The sequence below is a fragment of the Arachis ipaensis genome, chromosome B9 (genome assembly GCF_059453495.1).
Source record: "Arachis ipaensis isolate K30076 ecotype BB chromosome B9, ASM5945349v1, whole genome shotgun sequence".
Classification (NCBI taxonomy): Eukaryota; Viridiplantae; Streptophyta; class Magnoliopsida; order Fabales; family Fabaceae; genus Arachis; species Arachis ipaensis.
Window position 1 is genome coordinate 46,034,434 of NC_142444.1, and position 20,837 is coordinate 46,055,270.

Here is a 20,837-nt window from a genome sequence, read left to right on the forward strand (position 1 = left end):
GCAACAAGAAAGGAAAGAGAGCCAAGAAATACATCTCTAATTCGAATAGGAAGAGGAAGCATAAAGTGCTGACATGTACGGGTTGTGAAGACATGCTTGCGGTGTACTTTGACTCCAAAACTGCAGCTTGGAAAGTTAAAAAATTAGTTGAGAAGCACAACCATGATCTTGTCCCCCAATGCTTGGTACACCTAATTCCAAACCACCGTGGGATGACTGAGGCTCAAAAAGCTCAGGCGAACACCATGCACGATAATGGTCTACAACCTCTAAAATAATGGGACTAATGGTAGGCCAAACTGGGGGTTATGCTAATGTCGGGTCAACAAAGAAGGATCTGGATAACCACATTGAAAGAACGTGCCGTGCAAAGCTCATTGGTGGAGATTCTAATGCAACAATTAGCTATCTACTTGAAAAAGCCAACGTTGACCCCATGGCCATGGCAAGGTACAGTGCTACTGATGAAAGTCGGCTGGCGAATTTATTTTGGGCAGATGGCATTTGTAAGGCCGATTATCAGTGCTTTGGAGATGTGCTTTCATTTGATACAACCTATCGGAAGAATAAGTACAGAAAATCGTTGGTAATCTTCTCGGGTTGTAACCATCACTGCCAAACACGCATATTTGGATTTGCCTTGATAGAGGACAAACAAATGGCAACATATACGTGGTTGTTGCAAAAATTTCTAGATGTTATGCTGAACAAGTCTCCTAGTGTTGTGGTCACTGACGGTAATAAAGCAATTAAGGCAGCAATTCAAGAAATATTCCCAAATGCAACTCACCGATTATGTGGTTGGCACATTCAAAAAAATGTAACGGCAAACATTAAAAACAAAGGTTTTCCTGACGACTTCAGAAGATGTTTGTATGCTCCATGGCATCCGAATGAATTTGAAGAATATTGGGAGAATATGATAAAAAAATATGGGTTGGAGGAAAATGAATGGGTACTGAATGAATATCAAAAGAGGAAAAGTTGGGCAAGCGCCTACTTGCAAGATGAATTCTGTGCTGGATTTAGAACAACATCAAGGTGTGAGGGATAAACAACTTCATCAAGAGGTTTATTGGCATTCGCCAAAGTCTTTTAGAGCTGGTCCAAAATCTTGAACATGCTCTTAGGGATTATAGACACAACGAATTAGTTTCTCAATTTAAGACGGTGTACAGAGAACTTGTGTTAACAACTCGCTTAGCTGCATTGGAGCTTTGTGCTGCAAATTTTTACACCCGGGAGATGTTTGGCAAAGTAAAAACAGAGATTGAATGCGTGGTTGCATTAGATGTTATAAATGAAAAAAGATATCAACTACTGTTGTGTTAAAAGTTAAGGAGTGTGACAGAGGGAAACATATATACACCGTACTTTATGAGTGCAACACCAAGAATATGGAGTCTGAATGTAGTAGGTGGAGTAGTGAAGGCATTCCCTGTAGCCACATGTTTTGTGCCATGAAAAGGGTAGGTTTACAAAAGTTTCCAGAAAGTCTTCTTTTGAGAAGATGGTCCAAGGATGCCAAAAAATATCTGGATGAAAATTCAGCTGGAAGCACTGTGCAAGACAGAGAAAGAGAATTTTTAATGCACTATGGCTGATGAGCGGATAATTTATACCCTTTTTGGCAGTGTTTTTAAGTAGTTTTTAGTATAATTTAGTTACTTTTTATTATATTTTTATTAGTTTTTATTCAAAAATCACATTTCTCGGCTTTACTATGAGTTTGTGTATTTTTCTATAATTTCAAGTATTTTCTGGCTGAAATTGAGGGACCTGAGCAAAAATCTGATCCAGAGGCTGCAAAAGGACTGCAGATGCTGTTGGATTCTGACCCTCTTGCACTCGAAGTAGATTTTTTGGAGCTACAAAAGCCCAATTGGCGCGCTCTCAATCGAGTTGGAAAGTAGACATCCTGGGCTTTCCAGCAATATATAATAGTTTATACTTTGCCTGAGATTTGATGGCCCAAACTAGCGTCCAAAGTCAGCCTAAAACTGTCTGGCGTAAAACGCCAGAACTGGCACCTTTTTCGGTGTTAAACGCCTATTCTGGCACCTGGGGTGGCGTTTAACGCCAACTTTGGGCATATGAACGTGAAATCTTGAAAGCTCAGCCTAGGCACACACTAAGTGGATCCCAGAAGTAGAATTCTGCACTATCTGCACTTAGTTACTCATTGAGGACCTTATGACAATTTTTACACTTCATATTATATTTCTAACGGCATGAGTCTCTAAACCCCATGGTTGGGGGTGAGAAGCTCTACTGTGTTTCAATGAATTAATGCAATTACTACTATTTTCCATTCAAACACGCTTGATTCTATTCTAAGATACTCATTCGTACTTCAATCCGGAGAAGATGATGATCCGTGACACTCATCATTATTCTCAAATCTATGAACGCGTGCCTGACAACCACTCCCATTCTATCTGAGCTCAACGTAGTCATTGGGCGACAGCTTGAATGCGTATCTCTTGGGTTTCTAATCCACAAACTGAGTCCGGAGGTTAGAACCTTCGTAGTATAGGCTAGAACCAATTGGCAACATTCCTGGGATCCAGAAAGTCTAAACCTTGTCTGTGGTATTCCGAGTAGGATCTGGGGAGGGATGATTGTGACGAGCTTCAAACCTGCGAATGTTGGGCGCAGTGACAGTGTGCAAAAGGACAAGGGTCCTATTCCGACGCTAGTGGGAACTGACAGATGATTAGCCGTGCGGTGACAGCGCATATGGATTTGTTTTCATCCGAGAGGATCATACAGCCTGCCATGGAAAGAGCCGTGCGTGTTCGGAGAAGAAGACAGTAGGAAAGGAGAGATTCAGATGACAGAGCATCTCCGGAACCTCAACCCATTTCTCGTTATTGAATTACAAGTACCATTTATTTTATGTTATTTATTTTGCATAAATACAATCACTCTCTTTATTAATCTCCTGACTAAGATTTACAAAGTATCCATAGCTTGCTTCAAGCCGACAATCTCCGTGGGATCGACCCTTACTCACGTAAGGTATTACTTGGACGACCCAGTGCACTTGCTGGTTAGTTGTGCAGAGTTGTAAAAAGTGTAATCACAATTTCGTGCACCAAGTTTTTGATGCCGTTGCCGGGGATTGTTCGAGTTTGGACAACTGACGGTTTATTTTGTTGCTTAGATTAGGAAAAATTTATCTCTTTTGTTTAGAGTTTTCTATTATTGTTTTTGGTTAAAATTGTAGAATCCTTATTCTCTTTTTCTAAATTATTTTCGAAAAATTTTTAAAACCAATAACTTCATAATTTAGTCTTCTGTTTGAGTTTAGTTTTATGATTTAAGTTTGGTGTCAATTGCATGATTTTATTTTCCTTTCAATTTTTTGAATTATATGTTCTTAGTTCTTTATTGATCTTCAAATTGTTCTTAATAATTCTCCTTATTTGATCTTTAAAATTTCTTGTTTCGTGTTTGTTGTTGTTTATCTTATACATTTTCGAATTATTAGTGTCCAAAATATAAAATTTTTAAGTTTGGTGTCCTCTGTGTTTCTATCTTCTTAAAAATTTTTAAAATTTATTCTTGGTGTTCATCTTGATCTTCAAAGTGTTCTTGGTGTTCATCTTGACATTCAAAATTTTCCTGTTTGCTTTCTTAGTTTTGATCTAAAAATTCTAAGTTTGGTGTCATTTTATTATTTTTCTCTTTCCTCATTAAATTCAAACTATCTTTTCTATTTATTTAATTAAATTTTCAAAAATTTCATTTAAAAATTCAGATTTCTATTTTAAAATTTTTTTATTCTATCCTATCTCAGTTTTAAAATTTCAAAATTCAAAATCTTTTTCAAAAATCATATCCAAATTTTTCAAATCTTTTTAATTCATCAGCCATTTTAGCATTCGAATTATTTTATTTATTTTAATCTACTTTATTTTATTTTATTTAATTTTTGAAGCTTATTTTTCTAGTTCCCAATTATTTTATTTTCTTCTCTTTTGAATTCGGTTAGCATTAAATAAATAAAATAAAAACAAAAATATTTTGATTTTTCTTTTACTTTATTTCTATTTTACAATCTATAACATTTCCCTTTCTCCATCATGGATCTAAGTGGAAATGAATAGTCCAGAAGGACTCTGGGGTCATATGCTAACCCCATTACTGCTACATACGGGAGTAGTATCTGTATACCCCCCCATCAGAGCAAGCAGTTTTGAGCAAAATCCTCAGCTCATTATCATGGTGTAGCAAAATTGCCAATATTCCGGTCTTCCACAGGAAGAACCTACTGAGTTTCTGGCACAGTTCTTACAAATTACTGACACAGTACGTGATAAGGAAGTGGATCAGGATGTCTACAGATTATTACTGTTTCCATTTGCTGTAAAAGATCAAGCTAAGAGGTGGTTAAATAACCAACCCACAGCAAGCATAAGAACATGGAAACAATTATTAGACAAATTCATGAATCAATATTTCCCTCCAAAAAGGATGACACAGCTAAGGCTGGACATCCAAGGCTTTAAACAAGAGGATAATGAATCTCTTTATAATGCCTGGGAGAGGTTTAGAGGGATGCTAAGGAAATTTCCCTCTGAAATGTTTTCAGAATGGGTGCAGTTAGACATCTTCTACTATGGGCTTACAAAAAAAGCTCAAATGTCTCTAGACCACTCAGTTGGTAGATCTATTGGTGCACGAAATTGTGATCATCAACAATGGCGCTGATGAGTATTTTGTGGAAAAATGAATTTCTCCCAAAACACACAAATCTAACCGGCAAGTGTACCGGGTCGCATCAAGTAATAAAAACTCACGGGAGTGAGGTCGATCCCACAGGGATTGAAGGATTGAGCAATTTTTAGTTTAGTGGTTGATTTAGTCAAGCGAATCAAGATTTGGTTGAGTGATTTGTGATTTGCAGAAATTAAATTGCATGGAAAGTAAAGGGAATGGATAAATTGCATGAAATTAAAGAGAGCAAGAAATTAAAGTGCTGAATCTTAAAGAACAAGAAATTAAATGGCAGAAACATAGAATGCAAGAAATGTAAATTGCGGAATCTTAAAGTGCAAGAAATGTAAACGGCTGAAATTGTAAAGGGAATTGGGGATTGGATTTGCAGAATTTAAACAAGGAAAAGTAAATTGCATCAAACAGAAAAGTAAAAGAGTGTTTGGGTTGAATCGGATCTGAAGCAAAACAAGTAAATGAACATGAAAAGCAAAAACAGAATGTAAATTGGACTTTCAGATCTCAGGGGTCCAGAGACTAGAAAACCAGGTCTAGATCTCACTACCTTCCTTGATCCAACAAGAACAATTGCAAGGGAAAAGTAAATTGCAAAGAAAGTAGATGAAGAACAATTAACCGAAACTGAAATTCAATTAAGCAGTAAATAAACAGAGAGATCCAAGGATGAGATTGAAACAGAATTTCTTCAATTCTCCAACCCAAGATCCAAGACAATTGTAATTGAAATTGAAAGCAATAAAACTAAGAGGAAGAGAAGTGAATTCTCCTTCCCCAAGACTAAGAAATTAAAGATCACTCAATATCCAAAGCTCTCCGAAAACTATTATGAAAACTCAAAAGGGAAGCTCTCTGAAGAACTTGAATTCTATCCTATTTATACACTTTCTTCAAATGATCTTCAAGCCTTGAGTTGGGCCTTTGCTCTTGGTGGAATTGGGTTGAAAGAGGCCTTGGTTGATTGCTCTTGAAGTTTGGAGAAGAACCAAAGTGAACCAATTGAACCGGGTTGGAGTTTTGCAAAAGTTGGACCAAAAGTTGGAGCAAAAGTTAGGGTCTAACTTTTGGTCCAACTTTTCATATCAGCCAACACAACTTGCTGATACTCACGTTGGTGCAAAAGTTAGGGTCTAACTTTTGCACCAACGTTGGCCTTCCTTGGTGCACTTGTGGCGCCAACGTTAGCCCAAAAGTTAGGGGCTAACGTTGGCGCAAACTTTTGCTCCTCCCCTTGTAGTTTTCATGTGCCAACGTTAGCCTCAAAGTTAGGGGCTAACGTTGGCGCAAACTTTTGGTGCCCAGGGAGTGTTTTTCTCATGCCAACGTTAGCCTCAAAGTTAGGGGCTAACGTTGGCGCAAACTTTTGGTGCCCAGGGGTGATTTTCATGTGCCAACGTTAGCCTCAAAGTTAGGGGCTAACGTTGGCGCAAACTTTTGGTACCCAGGGAGTGATTTTCAAGTTCCAACGTTAGCCCAAAAGTTAGGGGCTAACTTTTCACCCAAAAGTTTGTGCAAAAGTTTGAGGCTAACTTTAGGTCCAGCTTTTTGCTTCCTGGTTCAATTTCACTTATTCCATTGTCTTCTCTTTACTCCTAACTATTCCTTCTTGCTTCAACCTTTCTCCAAGCTTTCTTCACCTATCATTAATCAACCAAACACATCAAAGCTATGCTTAAAATCATGAGATATTCATTCTTTCATAATATGTGACAATTATAGTATAAAACCTCATGAAATAGCATGAATTCATACATGGTTGATTAAATCAAAGGAAACATGAAAATCTACCTAATTGGCTTGCTTGTAGCTCAAGAAAGTGCATAATTCTAATGAAAACAAAAGAAAAAGACTAGTTAAAATAGGCTAAGAGGACTTGTCATCACAACACCAAACTTAAAGCTTGCTTGTCCCCAAGCAAGAAAAGATTTATTGAGAAGAAAGAATGAAATGGAAGAGGATGTTCATGCTAGCAGAGTATTATTGATAGTTCATGGGATTTTGTGTGGATATGTAAATACTCACTTCTTATTGACTCCTAGGCCTAGAAAGTCTCCTTCAAGCTTCAAGTAACATACTGCTATGACCTCTCATTATTCCTTTATCCTTGGCTATTACTTTGTTTATAAGCTTTATTTGAGTGTCATGTGTAGCAAGTTCATTTCCTTTTCTTTATACTTGACACATTATTCACCATAGACACTTGGCTCACATTCCTTCTTAAAACATTGATGCCCAGCACCTCTTTGGGTTACTAAATGCCTTGTAGTTAGGTTGCTCTTGATAGTGGACTTTCAGCTGATGATCCCGGATTAGTTAACCCAAGTCACCGAGTGTTGATGCACTCCTAAGAGCTTACTAATCCAAGCAGATCCTAGTACAAAGACACCACAGGCATATATTTTAAAGTTCAAGCTATTGGTGTCCAGCTTTGTTTCTTTTTGTTTCCTTTTGTTCTGCCACTTTTTGGCTATCTCTTTTCTTTCTTTCTTTTTGTTTTTCTTTCTAACCAAGGAATTTTTTTTATTTAATTGAGATTCATAGACAGTAGGCCACTCTTTACTTAGAATGAGATATCCTAGCTCTTTATTCACTAAAAGTGAGCTATTATACAATCACACACATACCACCACTTACTTTTATTCTACTTCTATCTAACAGAGACTATCTTGCTTCACATTCAAACATTTCTTTTATTGAACTTAAAGATGCAGGGGACAAAACATGCTTCTTGTCAAGTGAAAGTAAACACACAAGCACACACATAAACTAGCCTACTTATTTTAAAAGAAATTTGAATCTGTTTGAACTAAATGAACACTTTAACAAGACATCAATCAAAAGTATTTCTCAACAGCAAAGGTTAAGTATAGATACAACCTATTGGTTTGTATTTCTTTTGTTCTTCTTTCTGCTGTGCCCCTTTTTGAGTCTTGATGCATAGTATCTTCAATTGGTGGTTAACTCCCAGACTTAATTCCTTGCTACTTCTTCTGATTCAACAGGTTAACTCTGGGCAAACTTTTGTGTCCTTGCTAAAGGTTATGAAATTGAGACTAAACAAAAACAGTTAAGTTGTTTGAATAATCTGTTTGATTGCTTGGAACTAGCAATGTGCAGGAAGTTAGAATGTAATTTTAAATGAAGTTTTGGTGGAACACCAAACTTAGCATCCTACATTCTCCCTTCGATTGTTTTTGGTGTGCAACACCAAACTTAGCTTCTTGCAATACATAGCAGTTATCCAACACTCTTATTGAAAAAGTTATGAAAAGAGAACTACCTCAGGTTGGGTTGCCTCCCAACAAGCGCTCTTTTATTGTCACTAGCTTGACATCTTTCAATTCTTTTTAAGAGGGCTGTAGGTGTTGAACCTCTTTTTCCTTATCCCATTGTCCTCCCAAATACAGCTTTGCTCTGTGACCATTTGCTGTGAATTGATTCTTTGTTGCCTCATCTAACAGTTCAATATTCCCATAGGGAAAAATCTTTGTCACCAAGTATGGGCCAGTCCACTTAGACTTCAGTTTGCCAGGGAAAATTTTAAGCTTCGAATTATACAGGAGCACTTGCTGTCCTGGCTTGAATTCCTTCTTTGTGATCTTCTTGTCATGCCACTTCTTAGCTCTCTCCTTGTATATCTTAGCACTTTCATAAGCTTCTAGTCTAAATTCATCCAACTCATTTAGTTGTAACAACCTTTTTTTCTCCTGCAGCTCGGGGATCAAGGTTGAGGAGTTTAGTGGCCCAAAAAGCTCTGTGTTCAAGCTCTACAGGGAGGTGGCAGGATTTGCCATACAATAGCTGAAAAGGTGACTTGCCAATAGGAGTTTTAAAAGCTGTCCTATACGCCCACAATGCATCCTCTAGCTTTCTAGCCCAATCTTTTCTTGTGATTCCCACTGTTTTCTCTAGGATCTTCTTTAATTCCCTATTTGCAAGTTCAGCTTGGCCGTTAGTCTGAGGATGGTAAGGTGTGGCTACTTTGTGAATTACTCCATATTTGTGGAGGAGTTTCTCCATCTGTTTGTTGCAAAAGTGACTACCACCATCACTAACAAGACCCTTGGGCACTCCATACCTAGTGAAAATGTGCTTTTTAAGGAATTGGAGGACAATCTGTGCATCACAGGTGGTTGTGGCTATGGCTTCCACCCACTTTGAGACATACTCCACTGCTACCAAGATGTATCTAAAAGAATAAGAAGGAGGAAAAGGCCCCATGAAATCAATTCCCCATAGATCGAACAATTCTAATTCTAAGATAAAGTTTTGAGGCATCTCATTCCTTTTTGTTAATCCTCCTGCTTTCTGGCATTCATTACATTGGTGTACATATTCTCTGGCATCCTTGAAGATAGTTGGCCAATAGAAGCCACTCTACAGTATTTTTGCGGCTGTTTTTTCTGGGCCAAAGTGTCCACCATAAGCTGAACCATGACAATGCCACAAGATGTCCCTCACTTCACTTTCAGGAACACACCTTCTGATTACTCCATCAGAGGATCTCTTAAACAAGAAGGGTTCATCCCATGAAAATTTCCTTGCTTCATTGATCAACTTCTTCACTTGTTGCTTAGAGAACTCTTGCGGTATCTTCCTTCCCACTTTGTAATTTGCTATGTTAGCAAACCAAGGTGCTTGCTGGATCTGCAGAAGGTGCTCATCTGGGAAGCTTTCATTTATGGGCTGGGATACTTTTTGACTTGTTTCATGTGGTAGCCTCGACAGATGATCAGCGACCTGATTTTCAGTGCCCTTCCTATCTCTTATCTCAATGTCAAATTCTTGTAGGAGCAGTATCCACCTGATGAGTCTTGGTTTAGCATCCTGCTTTGACATCAAATACTTAAGTGCAGCATGATCAGTGTAAACCACAACTTTGGATCCTATCAGATATGATCTAAACTTATCAAATGCATAGACTACAGCTAGCCACTCTTTCTCTGTTGTGGTGTAATTTCTTTGGGCCTCATTCAACACTTTACTTGCATAATATATGACATGATGCAAATTTCCCTTCTTTTGCCCAAGTACAGCACCAATTGCAAGGTCACTTGCATCACACATGAGTTCAAAAGGTAATTCCCAATCTGGAGGTGTGATGATTGGTGCTGTTGTGAGTCTATTTTTTAAAGTTTCAAAGGCATGCTGGCAGTTTTCATAAAAAACAAAAGGGTTATCAAGCATTAACAGATTACTCAAAGGTTTGGCTATTTTTGAAAAGTCCTTGATAAACCTTCTGTAAAATCCGGCATGCCCCAAGAAACTTCTAACAGATTTCACATTAATTGGTGGAGGGAGTTTTTCTATGATCTCAACCTTTGCCTTATCAACCTCTATCCCTTTTCTTGAAACTTTATGGCCAAGAACAATCCCTTCGGGTACCATGAAATGGCATTTCTCCCAGTTTAAAACCAAATTAGTTTCTTGGCACCGTTTCAAGACAAGGGTTAAATGGTTTAGGCAAGCATTGAAAGTATCACCAAAAACAGAGAAGTCATCCATGAAGACCTCTAGAAACTTTTCGACCATATCAGAGAAGATGGATAGCATACACCTTTGAAATGTGGCAGGGGCGTTGCAAAGCCCAAAGGGCATCCTTCGGTATGCAAAGACTCCAAATGGACATGTAAAGGCAGTCTTCTCTTGATCCTTGGGGTCCACCACGATTTGATTATACCCAGAATATCCATCCAAAAAGCAATAATATGCATGGCCGGCCAACCTTTCCAGCATTTGATCAATGAATGGGAGAGGGAAGTGGTCCTTTCTGGTCGCATCATTCAACCTTCTATAGTCTATGCACATCCTCCATCCAGTCACTGTTCTAGTAGGAATCAACTCATTCTTCTCATTAGTGATGACCGTCATTCCTCCTTTTTTTGGTACAACTTGAACCGGGCTCACCCATGGGCTGTCAGATATTGGGAAGATTATCCCTGCATTCCACAACTTCATTACTTCCTTTTGGACAACTTCCTTCATTGTGGGATTTAGTCTCCTTTGAGGTTGAACCACTGGTTTGGAATTGTCTTCCAAGAGGATTTTATGCATACACACTGCAGGGTTGATACCTTTCAGGTCATCAATGGTCCATCCCAAAGCATCTTTGTGGGCTTTGAGTACATCAAGAAGTTCTCCCTCTTCCTTCTTTGTCAGGGATGAATTTATGATCACTGGGAAGCTTTCCGATGTGCCAAGGAATGCATATTTGAGATGGGTTGGTAAAGGTTTCAGTTCTTGTTTTCGTACATCTTCCTTCTTGTCTTGTCTTTCATCTGGCTCAGTAGAGGTCTCAACCACTTGTTCCTCTGTTGCCCCTTGATTTCCTTCTTGCTCTTGAAAATTTTCTTCCAATATTTCTTCCACCAAACTGTCTATCATATCCACTCTTATGTAATCCTCTTGCTCAGGAACGTGTTGCATTGATTTGAACACATTTATGACCATTTGTTCATTATGGACCTTGAAGATCATTTCTCCTTTTTCTACATCAATGATGGCCCTTGCTGTGTGTAGAAATGGCCTTCCCAGAATGATTGAGTCGTTTCCTTCTTCTTCAGTATCCAAAATTACAAAATCTGCTGGGAAAATAAACTCCCCAACCTTCACTAACAGATTCTCCACAATTCCACTGGGTGTCTTGATTGATCTGTTAGCCATGACTAGTGACATCCTGGTGGGTTTAAGCTCTTCTATTGCAAGTTTTCTCATCATTGAGAGAGGCATTAAATTGATGCTGGCACCCAGGTCACAGAGAGCCTTGTTGAGAATTATCTTGCCAATAGTGCATGAGACTACAAAGCTTCCCGGATCCTTAAGTTTTGGTGGAATACCCCGTTGAATCACAGCACTGCATTCCTCGGTGAGTAATACGGTTTCCTTCTCAAGCCAACTTCTTTTCTTGTTGATAAGATCCTTCAGAAACTTGGAATATAGAAGCATTTGCTCAAGTGCTTCAGCCAAGGGAATATTGATTTCCAGCTTCTTAAAAATCTCAAGGAATTTGTGAAAATGCTGGTCTTTAACCTCTTTGTTGAACCTCTGGGGATATGGCAGTGGAGGTGTGATGCTCTTTCCTATTTGCTGCTGTCCCTGAGCCACTTTCTTTGAGCTATGTAGCTGGTTGTCCTTCTCTTTAAGTTTCTCAGTGCTTTTGTTTGGCATCACAACTTGCTCCTTAGCTTCATCGTCCTTTGCTTGCTTCTCATCCTCTGTTGGTTCTTTGTTGTTCTCTACTTGTTTCTTTGTAGTATCATTGTTGCTTATCAATGTTCTCCCACTCCTTAATTGTACTGCCTTGCACTCCTCCTTGGGATTTGGGATTGTGTCATTGGGCAGTGAGTTTGAAGGTCTCTCAATAGATACTTGCTTGGAGAGTTGCCCAATCTGCCTCTCTAGGCTCTTTAATGATGCTTCATGGTTTTTGTTTGTTATTTCCTGGTGTTTCATCATTTTTTCTATCAAGGTCTCTAAATTGGTGAGTCTTTGAGGTTCAGGTGGTGCTTGTGGTGGGTTGTGAGATGTGGGTGGTGGATGATAGGCATTTTGGTTGGTGGGTTGGTTATTGGATTGGTACTGGTTGAGATTAGGGTAGTTGTTTTGAGGTTTTCTGTATGTGTTTTGGTTAGTCTGCTGCTGGTTGTAGTTTTGGTTGTTTCTTGGGTTGTTTTGGTTTGAGTTCCTCTGCCATGGGTGTTGGTTTTGGTTGTGAGTGTCTCCCCATCTGAGGTTGGGGTGATTTTTCCATGAGGGGTTGTAGGTATCACCATAGAATTCATTTGGGCTTGAATGCATGTACTGGACTTGTTCCTGTTGTTGCTCCTCTTGGATTTCTTCATTTTGCCCCCATGTGGCTGATGGTTGGCTGGTGTTAACTGCTGCAACTTGGAGGCCATCAATCCTCTTGGTCATTTGCTCAAATTGTTGTTGAATTTGCTACTGCATTAATTTGTTTTGAGCCAGGATTGAATCCACTCCTTCTAGTTCCATTACTCCTCTCCTTTGTGATGGTTGGCGGCCTCTTTGATGAGCAAAGAAATATTGGTTGTTGGCCACCATATCAATGAGTTCTTGAGCCTCCTCTGCAGTTTTCATGAGTTGCAAGGAACCTCCAGCTGAATGATCCAAAGCTTCCTGGGATTTCAGTGTTAAGCCTTCATAGAAGTTCTGCAGCTTCTCCCACTCATTAAACATGGCAGGGGGACATTTCCTGATTAGAGCCTTGTACCTCTCCCATGCCTCATAGATGGGTTCAGCCTCCATTTGTGTAAATGTTTGTACCTCAGCCTTCAACCTTATAATCCTCTGAGGTGGGTAAAACTTGGCAAGAAACTTGGTACCAAATCATCCCAGTTATTGATGCTGTCCCTTGGAAAAGATTCCAACCATTGAGTGGCCTTGTCCCTGAGAGAAAATGGGAATAGCATCAGCTTGTAACTGTCAGGAGGCACACCATTAGTTTTGACAGTGTTGCATATCCTCAAGAAAGTGGATAAGTGTTGGTGTGGGTCTTCAAGTGGTCCTCCACCAAAAGAGCAATTGTTCTGAACCAAAGTGATGAGTTGTGGCTTGAGTTCAAAATTATTTGCATTGACATTTGGAGCCAAGATGCTGCTCCCACAATGTCTAGGATTTGCAAAGGTATAGGAAGCCAAAACTCTCCTCTGGGGTGGGTTGTCATTGTTGTTGTCTGCTCCACCTGGTGGATTGGTTGAATGTTCCTCCATCCCTTGGAATTCTTCGTCTGATTCCTCTTCTCCAACAATGTTTTTCCCTCTTTCAGCTCTTCTTAACCTCCTGAGAGTTCTTTCGTCTTGTTCATGAAAATTGGGTGTGGTTCTTCTTGTACCTGACATACAAGCAGAGCATGAGAAATGCACAAAACCAGTGACACTCCAATCTACTGCTAGATTGAAGTGTTAGTTAGTTTAAGCAAAAAATCAAACAGTTAGTGGGTTAATCAAAATTAAAGAAAAAGTGCTTGATCTAGATTACCACCTCACTTAATCATTGTCAATCTAATCAATCCCCGGTAACGGCGCCAAAAACTTGATGAGTATTTTGTGGAAAAATGAATTTCTCTCAAAACACACAAATCTAACCGGCAAGTGTACCGGGTCGCATCAAGTAATAAAAACTCACGGGAGTGAGGTCGATCCCACAGGGATTGAAGGATTGAGCAATTTTTAGTTTAGTGGTTGATTTAGTCAAGCGAATCAAGATTTGGTTGAGTGATTTGTGATTTGCAGAAATTAAATTGCATGGAAAGTAAAGGGAATGGATAAATTGCATGAAATTAAAGAGAGCAAGAAATTAAAGTGCTGAATCTTAAAGAACAAGAAATTAAATGGCAGAAACTTAGAATGCAAGAAATGTAAATTGCGGAATCTTAAAGTGCAAGAAATGTAAACGGCTGGAATTGTAAAGGGAATTGGGGATTGGATTTGCAGAATTTAAACAAGGAAAAGTAAATTGCATCAAACAGAAAAGTAAAAGAGTGTTTGGGTTGAATCGGATCTGAAGCAAAACAAGTAAATGAACATGAAAAGCAAAAACAGAATGTAAATTGGACTTTCAGATCTCAGGGGTCCAGAGACTAGAAAACCAGGTCTAGATCTCACTACCTTCCTTGATCCAACAAGAACAATTGCAAGGGAAAAGTAAATTGCAAAGAAAGTAGATGAAGAACAATTAACCGAAACTGAAATTCAATTAAGCAGTAAATAAACAGAGAGATCCAAAGATGAGATTGAAACAGAATTTCTTCAATTCTCCAACCAAAGATCCAAGACAATTGTAATTGAAATTGAAAGCAATAAAACTAAGAGGAAGAGAAGTGAATTCTCCTTCCCCAAGACTAAGAAATTAAAGATCACTCAATATCCAAAGCTCTCCGAAAACTATTATGAAAACTCAAAAGGGAAGCTCTCTGAAGAACTTGAATTCTATCCTATTTATACACTTTCTTCAAATGATCTTCAAGCCTTGAGTTGGGCCTTTGCTCTTGGTGGAATTGGGTTGAAAGAGGCCTTGGTTGATTGCTCTTGAAGTTTGGAGAAGAACCAAAGTGAACCAATTGAACCGGGTTGGAGTTTTGCAAAAGTTGGACCAAAAGTTGGAGCAAAAGTTAGGGTCTAACTTTTGGTCCAACTTTTCATATCAGCCAACACAACTTGCTGATACTCACGTTGGTGCAAAAGTTAGGGGTCTAACTTTTGCACCAACGTTGGCCTTCCTTGGTGCACTTGTGGCGCCAACGTTAGCCCAAAAGTTAGGGGCTAACGTTGGCGCAAAATTTTGCTCCTCCCCTTGTAGTTTTCATGTGCCAACGTTAGCCTCAAAGTTAGGGGCTAACGTTGGCGCAAACTTTTGGTGCCCAGGGAGTGTTTTTCTCATGCCAACGTTAGCCTCGAAGTTAGGGGCTAACGTTGGCGCAAACTTTTGGTGCCCAGGGGTGATTTTCATGTGCCAACGTTAGCCTCAAAGTTAGGGGCTAACGTTGGCGCAAACTTTTGGTACCCAGGGAGTGATTTTCAAGTTCCAACGTTAGCCCAAAAGTTAGGGGCTAACGTTCGGGCTAACTTTTCACCCAAAAGTTTGTGCAAAAGTTTGAGGCTAACTTTAGGTCCAGCTTTTTGCTTCCTGGTTCAATTTCACTTATTCCATTGTCTTCTCTTTACTCCTAGCTATTCCTTCTTGCTTCAACCTTTCTCCAAGCTTTCTTCACCTATCATTAATCAACCAAACACATCAAAGCTATGCTTAAAATCATGAGATATTCATTCTTTCATAATATGTGACAATTATAGTATAAAACCTCATGAAATAGCATGAATTCATACATGGTTGATTAAATCAAAGGAAACATGAAAATCTACCTAATTGGCTTGCTTGTAGCTCAAGAAAGTGCATAATTCTAATGAAAACAAAAGAAAAAGACTAGTTAAAATAGGCTAAGATGACTTGTCATCAGGCGCCAAAGACTTGGAGCTCTCAAACGTGAATCACACTTTGTCACAATTCCACACAACTAACCAGCAAGTGCACTGGGTCGTCCAAGTAATACCTTACGTGAGTAAGGGTCGATCCCATGGAAACTGTCGGCTTGAAGCAAACTATGGTCATCTTGTAAATCTCAGTCAGGCAGATTCAAATAGTTATGGAGAATTGATAATTAAAAGATGAATAAAACATAAACTAAAGATAGAGATAGAGATACTTATGTAATTCAATGGTAGGAATTTCAGATAAGCGTATGAAGATGCTTTATTCCTCTCGAACCTCTGCTTTCCTATTGCCTTCTTCCAATCATTCATACTCCTTTCCATGTTAAGCTTTATGTTGGGCATCACCGTTGTCAATGGCTACTTCCCATCCTCTCAGTGAAAATGTTCTACGCACGCTGTCACCACACGACTAATCATCTGTCGGTTCTCGATGATGTTGGAATAGGATCCATTAATCCTTTTGCATCTGTCACACGCCCAACACTCGCGAGTTTGAAGCTCGTCACAGTCATCCCTTCCCAGATCCTACTCAGAATACCACAGACAAGGTTTAAACGTTCCGGATCTCAGGAATGGCTGCCAATAATTCTAGCCTATACCACGAAGGTTCTAATCTCAGATTAGAAACCCAAGAGATACACATTCAAGCTTGTTTGCATCTAGAACGGAAGTGGTTGTCAGTCACGTGTTCATAGGTGAGAATGGTGATGAGTGTCACATAATCATCACATTGATCATGTTCTTGGGTGCGAATGAATATCTTGGAGAAGAAATAGACTTGAGTTGAATAGAAAAACAATAGTACTTGTATTAATTCATGAAGAACAGTAGAGCTCCACACCTTAATCTATGGTGTGTAGAAACTCCACCGTTGAAAATACATAAGAACAAAAGGTCTAGGCATGGCCGAATGGCCAGCCACCCAAAGAGGGTTCAATCATCAAAACATGATTCCAAGATGATCAAAAGATGAAAATACAATAACAAAAGGTCCTATTTATAGAAAACTAGTAGCCTAGGGTTATAGAAATAGGTAATTAATGAAGAAATCTTCTTTCGATCACACTTGGTGTGTGCTTGGGCTGAGCATTGAAGTTTCCATGTGTAGAGACTTTTCTTGGAGTTAAACGCCAGCTTTTGTGCCAGTTTGGGCGTTTAACTCCAGCTTTTGTGCCAGTTCTGGCATTAAACGCCTGAATTCTTGAGCTGACTTGAAATGCCTGTTTGAGCCATCAAATCTCGGGCAAAGTATGGACTATTATATATTTCTTGAAAGCCCAGGATGTCTACTTTCCAACGCAATTGAGATCACACCAGTTGAGCTTCTGTAGCTCCAGAAAATCTACTTTGAGTGCAGGGAGGTCAGAATCCAACAGCATCTGCAGTCCTTTTTCAACCTCTGAATCAGATTTTTGCTCAGGTCTCTCAATTTCAGCCAGAAAATACCTGAAATCACAGAAAAACACACAAACTCATAGTAAATTCTAGAAGAGTGATTTTTATTTAAAAACTAATAAAAACATAATAAAAACCAACTAAAATATACTAAAAACATACTAAAAATAATGCCAAAAAGCGTATAAATTATCTGCTCATCACAACACCAAACTTAAATTGTTGCTTGTCCCCAAGCAACTAAAAATCAAATAGGATAAAAAGAAAAGAATATACAATGAATTCTAAAAACATCTATGAAGATCAGTATTAATTAGATGAGCGGGGCTATTAGCTTTTTGCTTCTGAACAGTTTTGGCATCTCACTTTATCCTTTGAGGTTCAGAATGATTGGCTTCTATAGGAACTCAGAATCCAGATAGTGTTATTGATTCTCCTAGTTAAGTATGTTGATTCTTGAACACAGCTACTTTATGAGTCTTCGCCGTGACCCTAAGCATTTTGTTTTCCAGTATTACCACCGGATACATAAATGCCACAGACACATAACTGGGTGAACCTTTTCAGATTGTGACTCAGCTTTGCTAGAGTCCCCAATTAGAGGTGTCCAGAGCTCTTAAGCACACTCTTTTTGCTTTGGACCACGACTTTAACCGCTCAGTCTCAAGCTTTCACTTGACACCTTCATGCCACAAGCACATGGTTAGGGACAGCTTGGTTTAGCCGCTTAGGCCAGGGTTTTATTCCTGTGGGCCCTCCTATCCACTGATGCTTAAAGCCTTGGATCCTTTTTATTTTACCCTTGCCTTTTGGTTTAAAGGGTTATTGGCTTTTTCCGCTTGCTTTTTTTTTCTTTCTTTCTCTCTTTTTTTTTTCGCATATATATTTTTTCTGCAAGCTTTTCACTGCTTTTTCTTGCTTCAAGAATCAATTTTATGATTTTTCAGATTATCAAATAACATTTCTCCTTTTCCATCATTCTTTCAAGAGCCAACAATTTTAACATTCATGAACAATCAAATTAAAAAATATGCACTGTTCAAGCATTCATTCAGAAAGACAAAAGTATTGCCACCACATCAAAATAATTAATCTGTTATAAAATTCGAAATTCATGCACTTCTTTTTCTTTTTCAATTAAAAACATTTTCCATTTAAGAAAGGTGATGGATTCATTTTCATTGCTTTAAGGCATAGACACTTAGACACTAGTGATCATGTAATAAAGACACAAGCATAAATACACATAAAGCATAAAAATTCAAAAAACAGAAAATAAAGAACAAGGAGACTAAAGAACGGGTCCACCTTAGTGATGGCGACTTGTTCTTCCTCTTGAAGATCTAATGGAGTGCTTGAGCTCCTCAATGTCTCTTCCTTGCCTTTGTTGCTCCTCTCTCATGACTCTTTGGTCTTCTCTAATTTCATGGAGGAGGATGGAATGCTCTTGGTGCTCCACCCTTAGTTGTCCCATGTTGGAACTTAATTCTCCTAGGGAGGTGTTGATTTGCTCCCAATATTTTTGTGGAGGAAAATGCATCCCTTGAGGCATCTCAGGGATTTCATGATGAGGAATTTCCTCATGCTCTTGTCCATGAGTGGGATCTCTTGTTTGGTCCATCCTTTTCTTAGTGATGGGCTTGTCCTCATCAATGAGGGTGTCTTCCTCTATGTCAATTCCAGCCGAATTGCAAAGGTGACAAATGAGATGAGGGAAGGCTAACCTTGCCAAAGTGGAGGACTTGTCCGCCACCTTGTAGAGTTCTTGGGATATAACCTCATGAACTTCTACTTCCTCTCAAATCATGATGCTATGGATCATGATCGCCCGGTCTATATTAACTTCAGACCGGTTGTTAGTGGGAATGATTGAGCATTGGATGAACTCCAACCATCTCCTAGCCACGGGCTTGAGGTCATGCCTTCTTAGTTGAACCGGCTTCCCTCTTGAATCTCTCTTCCATTGAGCATCCTCTTCACAAATGTCTATGAGGATTTGGTCCAACCTTTGATCAAAGTTGACCCTTCTAGTGTAGGGGTGTGCATCTCATTGCATCATTGGCAAGTTGAATGCCAACCTTACATTCTCCAGACTAAAATCTAAGCATTTCTCCCAAACCACTGTAAGCCAATTCTTTGGGTCCGGGTTCACACTTTGATCATGGTTCTTGGTGATCCATGCATTGGCATAGAACTCTTGAACCATTAAGATTCTGACTTGTTGAATGGGGTTGGTGAGAACTTCCCAATCTCTTCTTCGAATCTCATGTCGGATCTCCAGATATTCACCCTTTTTGAGTTTGAAAGGGACCTCGGGGATCACCTTCTTCTTGGCCACAACTTCATAGAAGTGGTCTTGATGCACCCTTGAGATGAATCTCTCCATCTCCCATGACTCGGAGGTGGAAGCTTTTGCCTTCCCTTTCCTCTTTCTAGAGGTTTTTCCGGCCTTTGGTGCCATAAATGGTTATGGAAAAACCAAAAAGCTTTAGCTTTTACCACACCAAACTTAGAAGGTTTGCTCGTCCTCAAGCAAAAGAAGAAAGAAGAGTGTAGAAGAAGAAGAAATAGAGGAGATGGAGGGGCTTAGTGATTCGGCCAAGGAGAAGAAGTAGTGTGTATGTTGTGAGAAAATGAAGGAGTGAAGATGGGTTTATAAAAGAGTGGAGAGGGGGGTATGGTTCGGCCATTATAGGTGGGTTTGGGTGGGAAAGTGGTTTGAATTTGAATGGTGAGGTAGGTGGGGTTTTATGAAGGATGGATGTGAGTGGTGATGAGAATGGTGGGATTCGATAGGTGAGGGGGTTTTGGGGAAGAGGTATTGAGGTGATTGGTGAATGGGTGAAGAAGAGAGAGAGAGGTGAGGTAGGTGGGGATCTTGTGGGGTCCACAGATCCTGAGGTGTCAAGGATATCTCATCCCTGCACCAAGTAGCGTGCAAAAATGCTCCTTTCTGCCAATCCTGGCGTTAAACGCCAGGCTACTGCCCATTTTTGGCATTTAACGCCAGCTTCTTGCCCATTCCTGGCGTTAAATGCCAGTCTGATGCCCATTTATGGCGTTAAATGCCCAGAATAATGCCAGACTAGGCGTTTAACGCCCATTCTGCTACCTTTACTGGCGTTTAAACGCCAGTAAATTTCTCCTCCAGGGTGTTCTATTTTTAATACTGTTTTTCCTTCTATTTTTGCTTTTTTTCAATTGTTTTTTTTTGTGACTTCACATGATCATCAACCTATAGAAAACATAAAATAACAATGGAGAATAAATAAAATTGGGTTGCCTCCCAATAAGTGCTTTTTTAATGTCAATAGCTTGACAGTGGGCTCTCATGGAGCCTTACGGATACTTAAAGCATGATGATGGCCTCTCAACATGAAACTTAGAGTTTGGTTGTGGCCTCCCAACACCAAACTTAGAGTTTGAATGTGGGGATTTCGTTTGACTCTGCATTGAGAGAAGCTTTTCATGCTTCCTCTCCATGGTTATAGAGGGAGATCCTTGAGCTTTAAACACAAGGGAGTCCTCATTCACTTGAAGGATTAATTCTCCTCTGTCAACATCAATCACAGCTTTTGCTGTGGCTAGGAAGGGTCTGCCAAGGATGATGGATTCATCCATACACTTCCCAGTCTCTAAGATTATGAAATCAGCAGGGATGTAATGGTCTTCAACCTTTACCAAGACATCCTC

At 39.4% G+C, this 20,837-nt stretch overlaps 1 protein-coding gene across 1 annotated transcript; it reads left to right on the forward strand.

The window, feature by feature from the left end:
- The first annotated feature begins 277 nt into the window (after positions 1-277).
- On the forward strand, positions 278-1,054 carry LOC148544523 (protein FAR-RED IMPAIRED RESPONSE 1-like). The gene has a single exon (XM_088498949.1). The coding sequence runs from the start codon at positions 278-280 to the stop codon at positions 1,052-1,054; it is 777 nt and encodes a 258-aa protein (XP_088355075.1).
- The last annotated feature ends 19,783 nt before the right edge of the window (positions 1,055-20,837 follow it).

Bases quoted from the DNA above. Each gene is read 5' to 3' on its own strand.
- LOC148544523 (XM_088498949.1), top strand. From the start codon at position 278: ATGGGACTAATGGTAGGCCAAACTGGGGGTTATGCTAATGTCGGGTCA.